The sequence below is a fragment of the Arachis ipaensis genome, chromosome B03, assembly GCF_000816755.2.
Source record: "Arachis ipaensis cultivar K30076 chromosome B03, Araip1.1, whole genome shotgun sequence".
Classification (NCBI taxonomy): domain Eukaryota; kingdom Viridiplantae; phylum Streptophyta; class Magnoliopsida; order Fabales; family Fabaceae; genus Arachis; species Arachis ipaensis.
In genome coordinates this window covers 119,362,041-119,371,970 of record NC_029787.2, presented here as the reverse complement: position 1 = coordinate 119,371,970, position 9,930 = coordinate 119,362,041, and the positions used below count along the sequence as shown (strand labels likewise).

General features: G+C 36.2%; 2 protein-coding genes across 4 annotated transcripts in view; one reads left to right on the top strand and one right to left on the bottom strand.

Moving 5' to 3' along the window:
• Nucleotides 1-4,094, bottom strand: part of LOC107631040 (bifunctional 3-dehydroquinate dehydratase/shikimate dehydrogenase, chloroplastic) — a 5,038-nt gene extending 944 nt beyond the window's left edge. For 2 of the 3 annotated variants that reach the window (XM_021119426.1, XM_021119428.1), the window contains exons 1-10: nt 3,929-4,094; nt 3,603-3,838; nt 3,415-3,520; nt 2,481-2,708; nt 1,848-2,194; nt 1,281-1,344; nt 1,051-1,159; nt 820-963; nt 294-442; nt 1-156 (exon numbers count right to left, since the gene is read on the bottom strand). In XM_021119426.1, the coding sequence (XP_020975085.1) occupies nt 1-156; nt 294-442; nt 820-963; nt 1,051-1,159; nt 1,281-1,344; nt 1,848-2,194; nt 2,481-2,708; nt 3,415-3,520; nt 3,603-3,838; nt 3,929-3,949 (1,560 nt within the window). In that variant the 5' untranslated portion in view covers nt 3,950-4,094. The remainder of the gene's footprint in view (nt 157-293; nt 443-819; nt 964-1,050; nt 1,160-1,280; nt 1,345-1,847; nt 2,195-2,480; nt 2,709-3,414; nt 3,521-3,602; nt 3,839-3,928) is intronic. The other variant, XM_021119427.1, reaches the window with a different exon arrangement.
• On the top strand, nt 4,208-5,215 carry LOC110270340 (notchless protein homolog). The gene is made up of 3 exons (XM_021119425.1): nt 4,208-4,744; nt 4,865-4,946; nt 5,064-5,215. Exons 1-3 carry the CDS (start codon nt 4,583-4,585, stop codon nt 5,198-5,200), a joined length of 381 nt encoding a protein of 126 aa, XP_020975084.1. The 5' UTR covers nt 4,208-4,582; the 3' UTR covers nt 5,201-5,215.

Genomic DNA, 9,930 nt, shown 5'->3' with positions numbered 1-9,930 from the left:
TCCTGTATACTTCTCAAATTGTCCGTATGCTTGTCCAAGAAACATCTCCAATCCTGTAACAACAGTAGCTCCTGATTCTTCTGCTTCCGTCAAAAGTCTAGTCATTTTGGGTGTGTAGACAGCATCAAAAACCAGGGAGTAGTATTTCAATGCATGCTGCATAAACAAAAGAATGGTTGGTTCTCTGGCACTCAACTCACTCACGTTCCACATATAGGATTGTCAATAATAATATCATACTCAAAACAATGTTACAAGAGCCTAATTGGTACAGTCATATCAAAGGAGCAAACCTTAGAAACAGGTGTTTCATCAACTTTTGGTTGCATTCCAATAGATGTCGTGTTTGCAAGAATCATACCATCCTCCGGATGGTAATTATCTAAATCAGCAAGAGCTAAAGCATCTCCTCCAATTAAATCAGCAAGTTCTCTAGCACGATCTGTATAACACAAATGATACTGTAGTACTACACTAATAACGAACGAGAAGTAATAGCCAACATCATTTCCGTCAAAAAAGCTATAAAAAGAATGTGAATATGTTAAGAAGTGAATGTGCATATTAATTCTGGACTACAAAGAATGTGAATATGTTAACAGATCTAACCATTAATATTATCTGTGCATGCAATAATATTGCCAAAGAATTAAACCGCCATAAGACCATTTTTTTTCTGTAACTACAAGAGAATTTATCATACTGTCAGCTATTTGATTAGCTCCCAAGTATGGAATTCTGTCAATAATGATCCTAGAAGGATCTTTGACAATTCAATGTTTTTACTTTAAGCACAAAAATGCAAATCATGAAGCTTACCATAGGTTCGGTTGGCAATCACAACCCTTGCTCCTTTCTCTTTTGCACCATAAGCAAGTGCCTTCCCAGCACCACCAGCACCAATAACAACAAACAGTTTACCAGCTAATGGTGAAACAACTGTGCCACTGCCATTTTGTTTAGCTGCCAAAAAATACACAAGATGTTCAGAAGAAAATTTTATGGCAAAATGCCCGTGTAAAATGCTTAGCCACTAAATTTGACAACTACCCCGTAGCCCATCCTCAATTGCAGAAATAGCACCAACGTAATCTGTGTTATACCCAATTAACTTCCCATCTGTTGGTCTTCTTATAATACAATTGACAGCTCCAATTGACTGCACCCAAAAGTAACTTAGAGAATTCAGAAAAGAATGGAGCAAAAAATGTCAAATAACAAAAATTAATATTAGATGTTCGTGACACTTTTTAACGCAACCTGTGTAAGTAACCAATTACCTTAGCCACAGGGTCAACCTCATCACAGCACGTAACTGCTGCCTCCTTGTGAGGAATGGTAACACTGAAATAAAAATAGTTAAAGATCAAACTCCATTAGTTGTGAGAATCTTTAACTATCTAATAAAGGAAATATCAAATAGAAACCTGAACAACAAAAAAGTGATGGAGCAACAAAAGATAGAAATGAAGAGCTTAAATGGATACTTGGATAGGCTTTGATTTTGTCAATGTAAGATTCATAGAATTGGATAAAAACAAGGAACCACACAAGATCTGTTGAAAAAGGGATTTGATCATAATGCATAATAATATAATATAAAGATACAGCTCGTCTACTAGTTGACTTTTGTCACTTGTAATTTGTATATCTCTATGGCCTGCATCCCTATATTTGAAAGGATTACAATTATCCCAAGCCAAAAAAGAACAAGCGATAGACCCAGAAAAGTTTAATAGCATACAAAAAGAAGCTAGAACATGTTACCATCATTTAACCATACAGACATGCAAAAATCATCAACATTAGATTTCTTAATTAAAGCAATTATCATAAGGGGTTAGAACCTGAATCCCACAAAATCTGTAGATGAGTAAGTGCTGAGAAATTTGGCAAGGTCATCCACCAACAAAAATACATAAACTCCATTGATTCCAAGTGACTTGAAGGCCTCATTAAACAATGTGGGTGATTTACTGTGACCAACAGGCTTTCCGATTATCCCAAATACTTTTGTATCAGGTCCTACTTGTCTTAAATTGTATAGATGCAATAGATCCTTAAGTGTAGGTTGACCAGGAGCTGAAACTACTCCTGACTCAAGGGTACCAAAAGTGAGATACCCACCAAATTTTGCGCAAAGTATCCGTGAAATCAATCCCCTATCACCCATAACAAGTCCAATAAATGGAACCTGGAATCCAACAAGAGTTATGCTAAAATTACTTATTATCATATAAAAAATACTCAACATACAGCCATCATAAACTTCAGTATCACCAGCAAAATTAGAACAAGAGGAGTATTGCTATAACAGTGATGAGACTTGAAATTGGGGGGAAATAAAATAAAATAATTAAGCGTTAACAAATAAAACACAGAGTTCAAACCTACTGGAACATGATATTTAGAAACAATGTAAGGACTTTGGAGAAAGTCAAATTTGGAATCAGATTACCATTGACCAAATTTTGACATACGCTTCTTACTTGAGAATGCACCATTATTTGAAACATGCGTGCCACATCAGTGATCTCCAAAGCAGTTGTTGCAATCTTCACTATGTCTGCCCTGGTTGCTTGTATTCTAGCAACAAGGTCTCCAAGATCCTCAACTGACGGAGTTTGCTGATAGTTGTGAGATGAAACAATGACCTTGGTTTTATCATATGTCTTTCCACGTATAAAGTCATAGAACTGATTTGCAACCTTTGGATATGCAGAATAAAGAGGAAATGTTTCATTAAGTTTCAGAGTTCAGATTTTGTTATTAGCAAAGCAAATAGTATAAATGATAGTAACTGGCTTCATCAGATGAGATTAAAAGACAAAAGAACGACTTTAAACAGGTGACAAGGATAACTACTTGCTTTTGAGTCCAATACCTTAGATTTCTAGTCACTACTTTGACTATATAAAGCAAAAGCCGAATGCCAAATGACAGCAGGGTGAAATATACCCTAATTAACACATGCAAAGAATCACTCAAAGACTAAAATCTAACAAGAGAAACCAAACAATCAAAAGGTGGCCTAAAATGCAGATTTTCTGCAGCATCGTCATGGGAAGCAAAATAATCATAATGCGTGGAACTGTTAAACTAAGATAGTGGCACACGAGGAATGAAAAAGCTAAATAGTATAAACATAAAACTAAGCAAGCACATGCTCACAGTAGCTACTTTTACTCCATATGACTTAAAACCAAAAACCAAAAAACAAAAAATAAAAAACAAAACAAGGAAATGCTAAGGTGCTAGATTGAGACAATTTGGTACATTAGAATCATCACATCATCAGAACCCGCCAGAGAGCTTATCCGAGTGAAGTAAGATTCGTACGGATTACAGTTTGAATCCAAGTAATTTATATTCTAGTGAATCAGAAAAAATACTGTTAAAAGAAAACAAACGAACCTTGAGTTCAATGTCGATGTAATCAGCTCCGAGCTCCATGGCCAACCTCAGAGCATGAAAGCGTGTATTGTCATCACCTTCATACATACCACCTTCCCAATTGGGCCTTATAAACAAAGACATAAGAGTTTCGATTATTTAGACTGAGAGCGAATCGAAATTGAAAGAGGTAGAGAAAACAGCGAAACCTGTAAGTAAATAAGAGCGGCAAAGGACGGTTATTGATAAGAGTGGGAAGGTGCGAAGAGGGATTGAAGGTCTTCAAGGAGTCCAAACGAATCTCGACGAGGTCAGCGCCGCTGGCTTTGGCCTTGCTGACGTCAAGGTGCATCTTGTCAACGGAATCCGCCATTACAGGAGCGCATAACAACGTCGGGTTCTTCCTCATTCCTCCGCCTTCACCTGCCGAAAACTGCGACGCTACCTGCAACAAGCAAAAGTAAAGACGAAGAATGAGATTAAGGAATTGGTAGTATTAGAGATGAAGGAGTTGATGGCAAAGAGAAAGACGTGCCAGAACGTTGGGGATGTCCATAGGCGCGTGTGTCACACTCACTCACTGTTTTGATATTGGGTTTAGTTGGTTGGTAATGGTATTAGTAAGCAATGGAAATTGAAAAGTGGTAGGTAAATGTGGTGGGTGGGATCTGGCTGCTATGCCCACCATCTAATCTGCCGAAAGCAATATACAAATAAAAATGTTATTCTTATACTAAAATTAGTTACTAGAATCAGTTATCAATATATTTGTGTATAGATATATATTATTTAATTTATTTTTAACAAATATTTTATATTTTATGCTTATTAGAGTTTAAGACTCTTGAAATGACAAACACTCAACCGAACCCTAACTAGATCCTTTTTCTCCTAATCAGTTAGTCATCTCCGGCCACCGTCCCCGTCTTCTCACAGCCAGCCACCGTCCTCATCTTCTTCGGTTCTTCCTCTCTTCCAGCAAGTCGTCCGTTCCCATCGTCTTCCAGCAAGCAGCAACTCATTCTTCCACTCCCTGAAGTCGCTTTCAACTCTCCAATCCGCCAAGCTTTCCCGTCATCGTCGCATTCCCATCGTCTTCCTCTTCTCGTCGCCGTCAGCTTCACATCTTCCTCTCCTTCACGTTGTCCTCGCCTCCAGCCGTCGCCTTCCAATTTAGAGAGAGATAGAGATGGAGACAGAGACAGGAGAGAAGAGGGACACCACAACAATCAACAACGTCATGTGCCTCTTGACGCACCCAGATGGAGCTCCTCTTGGTGCTCCCATGTACCTTCCTCAGAATGCTGGTCCACAACAACTTCAACTCATTGTCAATAAGATTCTGGACAACGTAAACCCATCATTTTTCATATCCTTACCAACAAAATATAAAAAATTGCTTTGTTATTAAAATAATGTTCTCTTTGGTTAATTATTGTGTCTTTTATCCCCCTCCCCTTCCCCGATTTAGGAGGAGAAATTACCATATGCTTTCTATATTTCTGATGAAGAGCTCCTTGTGCCACTTGAAACCTACTTGCACAAAAACAAAGGCTAGTATCTACTCTCTCCCTTGGTTATCTTGCAACAAACTACTCTTTGTTTAGGTTGATTGATTAGTTTGTTTTTTGTTTCTTATAATGTGGTGTTGATTTAAAATTAATTTTCAGTCTCGGTGGAGAAGGCATTGCCTATAGTTTGTCAGCCTCAAGCTATTTTCAGGATTCGCCCTGTTAATCGTTGTTCCGCTACTATTTCTGGTATAAATCATAGAATTTTGTGTCATTTACAGCCTATAATGTTCTAGGTGAAATGTTTATTCACAAACAGATGTTTTGTGTTAATTCTATACAAAACTACCGGGATTTGGAACATGGTGATGTTTTGTGTGTCTTCTCTTTTTTATGTTTTGGTTCTTGATAATGATTTAGCTTAGTGTTCTAGTTATATTTTATATCAGTAACTAATTTTAGTGTACACTCACACGTAAACCAGACATACTAATGGTATTCTGGTAATTTAATCAAAATATGATTAATCTGTGCAACCTTTTTTGTTCATCTATATTTTTTAAAATATAAATACAAATTATATTGCTTCTTATATGTATCTATGTGGGAAAAAAATGATAAAATGTCAAAAGCTCAGTATATTGATGTGGTTTTATTTCTAAGTTATTCGATACCTCTCTTTCTCCCAACTCAAAGTAAAATCTAGTATAGTCATTAGTCAAAGATTTAGTGCTATTGTAATTTTAATACTATAAGAGTGAGATATTTGTATATATGGATATAACTGTAACGTATAAGAACATGAAGATTAAGCAGAAAGAGAAGATAGGGGCACATTTGGTATTTGGTGATGGATCATGTGTTTGAATTCAATTAGTACCACACAAACTCGTGGAGTTCATGGCCATCTAAAAAGACTTGTCTTCTTCTGCTTCTGCCTGCTAGAACAACATGTTAATTGAGCTGTACTCTCTGTACTGCGTTTAATCATATATGGTACACAAGATCCGTTAGACCGCAAGGTAAGAAATGTTTCCGTAACATAATGTTTTTAAACTTCTATTTATTCCATCACTCTATAACTCTGTTGCCTTAAAATTAGAGTGTAATCTTAGTTTCGTTGTAAGTTTATATTTCATCTTATCTATTAATAATAGAATAATGAGTCAGACAAGTTTATAAAAAAAATAAAAAAAAAATTTGTTTTTCACGGTATTTTTTAGCTTGACAAGTCAAAGATTAATCTATACAAATTCGAACTGCATTTAAGGATTTGTCATTGGCCAATGATTTACTATAGGTATAATACGATATTTGAATTCCTAACACTTATTTATACGAACTAATGAACTAATGAATTAACTACTAGATAGCATAAGTTCTATTTTTTTATTTTTTGGCATAACGTAGCATAAGCTCTATAATTATCATTGTCTTGTGGCCAAAAATTAAAGCAAGAAAGATCATCAAGAATATGGAACGGCCCATCAAGACAAACATGTTGAAAGGGGACTATAACGAATTGAACAATTTTGGTGCAATATGCATATGGTAAACACGTGCATGCATGTGCCATTTGGGCTTCAAATCTTGGGCCATTATAGGTTTTCCCAATTTGTTACGCAAGGAAAAAGCTTTCTTTCATTAGAGTAAATTACCAAAAATTTTGCTAGATGAGGCCCATACATAATGAAAAATGTTAGGGGTCAACAATCAAAATTCTTTCCTAGTGAGTAGTGTAGTTGCTAGATTAGTGTGTGTGTGTGTGTTTGTATGACCAAAAAAAAGGTCAGGATCAAATGGTAGATTTGGCTGCATAAACTGCACCAGGTTCCCGTCCCAAAAAAAAAAACTTCACCAGGTTCAAATATCAACTAAGACTCGGATGAGGTTTAATTAAGAACATCATGGTCAAAATTCTTTTAAACTTAGCACGTATGGTATGCCTTTTAATTAGTTCTATAATACCTGCAATAATGGTTTCCTTCAATAAAAATCAAATGTAGACGAGTGCAATAAACAAAATAAATTATCGCAGTCATTCTATGTCATTAACTATGAAAATCCTGCTATTATATCTTTTTCATAAGTAGTTAATTAATTTAATATACCAGTACTTTTGTGAAAAGTCAACAACAACTAACTACCATTGGGATGACTTTGTTTTATTTCGAACAAACATATATATAGTTGACGAGGTATGTGTTCTTTAAAACTAACAAGTTACAGTGATAGCTAAGAATTTGGTTTCGACTTTAGAAAATCTTGAATGTGAACATGCAAGTTCGTCATCATCAGCATCTGAAAATTACGTCTTTCTATATTTTCATTACTATAATATAATGCCAGCTGTCAAAGGGCTATAGTAGTATACTAGTATTCCAAATATTTCACCCTATTTTAATTTTATACCCTTTTTGGTTTTGAATCTTCCACCACCACCAAACTCCTCGTTTTATAGTCATGTTTAATATATATGATTATATACTCAAATGACAAATAAAATTGTTATAAATTAGTTAGAATGGAGCCAACGATACAACAAAAAATCGGATTTTTTTCTGTTAGTATTATTTGCGTGTGAAGAAGAGGAATGAATGTACATGAATGCATGGAATGTTGGGAGATCAAGTCGTAATAAACTAGTGATTATTATTGTATTATTGTTCTGGGAAAGATATTCTTCCCAGGCTATACGTCGGCCTCTTGTTGATCTTGGTGTGCTTGATAACTTGAGCCAAACCAAAAATACTCTCGTAAACTCGGATCCAAGCGTGGTACCTGTAAAAAGGACTCTGACGCTCAAGTCAATAAAGGAATCACTTAAACAAAAGTGTGCGTATGATCGGGACGCTGTTTGGTAGTATGTTATTGTGGAATGAATTTGCTGTGTTTTCTATCGTTGATGTCGTGCCCATTTTATAGCCCAGTTTAGTGTGGAGTTAGTAGTTGGTTTCGTCCGAGATCTTAGTGACTGATCTCGTCGCAAGATTGTGGGGAGCGTTCTGATAAGATAAAGCCGTTTTCATTATAGGTCGTGTCGAGGTATGACTCGGTTTTGTCCGAGATCTTAGGGGTACAGTACACAGCCCCAAACTTGACTTGTTGTAATTCAGCAAGTTGAGCTTTTTCTTTTAGAGTTATACCTCGACATTTTGAGGTAGAATACTGAAGCCCCAAGCTCAACATGTGTTTCAAGCTTGGGTTTTGAAAAATAAATTGATTTAAAATATCGAAAATAAAAAATATTTTTGAAAAAGTTTTGTTTTGTGAATTGGGCTACAATAAATTTATGTTGGCTGTGTTGGATCCGGATCGTTTTGCATGGGGTTTTGAAAAAGTTTTGCTTTGTGAATTGGGCTGCAATAAAGTTATGTTTGGTTGGTTGGATCCAGATCGTTTTGCGTTGGGCGCGTGTTTATTATTTTTTTCAACTCCCCACTAAAATAGTGGGTTGTAATTAAACTTTTACCGTTTCTTTTTTGGAAAGACACGAGACACAACTTCAGTTGTAAAATTTTGATAAGTGTGAGAAGACATGTCTTCCAGATGTTAGTCTTCTCATCTTCTTACTGTCTTCTCGTCTTCTTATTGTCTTCTGGTTTTTTCTCCTCTATTTTCTGAAAAAAATGGCTAAAGAAAAAGAAAGAAAAGCTGAAAGTTGTCGAAGTGAACAAAGAGAACCCCTACCATTGGGTTCATGTTGATGTAAAAACTCGTGCGTCGTCATACTGTGATTACAAGTCACTTCGTGGTTTGGAAGCCCTAAAGTTTGTTAGAGGGATTTCTGGCATTCGTATTGAATTTCTTCCTTCCACCAGTGAGGAGAGGGTTTGTGAGAGGAGAGGGGACTGGGGTTATTTTTATATGTACTTCCCTTGCTTGTCTGAGTTGCATGTGAAGTTTTCTTTCTCAGATTTTGAGTGTAAGGTTTTAACTCAACTGACTATGCTTCGTCGCAGTTACATCCAAATTCTTGGGCACTTTTGCGTGCGTTTGAATGTCGGATGAATTTTTGAATTCTCCTACTTATCTTAATATTTTCTTTTCTTTGTTTCAATTGAAAGGGGTATGTAAAGGGCTTTGGGTATTTCTGAGTAGTTTTCCTGGCCGCTCTATCTTCCTATTGTATAAATCTTCCTTTAAAAACTTCAAATCTATGTTTGTAAACGTTCATTCTTTGGAGTCTGAATATCCTTTTTATTTAGATAATGAGTTGATAGAGAAATATCCTTTGTACTGGTGTTCGGAACCGTTGCAAATCCTCGAAGCTAGTGAGAGAAGTGAGGAGGAAGACTGTTTGTTAGAATTTTTAATTGAAAATTTTGCTACTAGGAAATGTCTATCTATTCCTGATTTATTAAGATACGAAGAGGAAAATAACAAAGAAGGGCTGGAATTGTATATAGGTAATTTTGGTTTTATATGCTTCGATTTTTGTTTGGTTGCCTATTATTCATCCTTTGCTTTTCGTTGTTAGTAGGGTTCCAAATTTGAATGCTACTAAATTTCAAGTGTACCTGAAAAAGAAAGGTGAGAAAGGTTGTAGTGCTTCCGGGGTTGTTAAAGAGACAGATGGTAATGTTGCTTTTTCCTCTGCTCAGCCTCCTGCTTCTCCAAAAAGGAGAATGACTGAGTCGAAAAAGTTTCTAGAAGTGATTTTCGAAGGTGACGCTATTGTGAAGTCTGTTTTTGAAAGGCAATGAAAACTGCATGATTTTATTCCTGGAGTGAATCCGCATTCTATGTGGAGTGATCAGTTTCCAATTTCCGAGCTTGCTGATCACGTGTCCCAGTATCCTGGAGACATGGGTCTCACGCGTCAGACTGGAGTTGAGGGGATGGGCAAGTTTATTCAAGTTAGATTTTTTGTTTACCTCTTTTTTATTGTGTTTTGTCCTTGTCTCTGTAGATTGTTGCATCTCGGCTGTTGTCTGTTGGTTGTGCTACTGAACTGTTGGGCTCGGAACAACAGGTAATGATGGAGAAGGGGTCGTCCCTTGAGCGTTTGCTAAAAGAGAGGGAA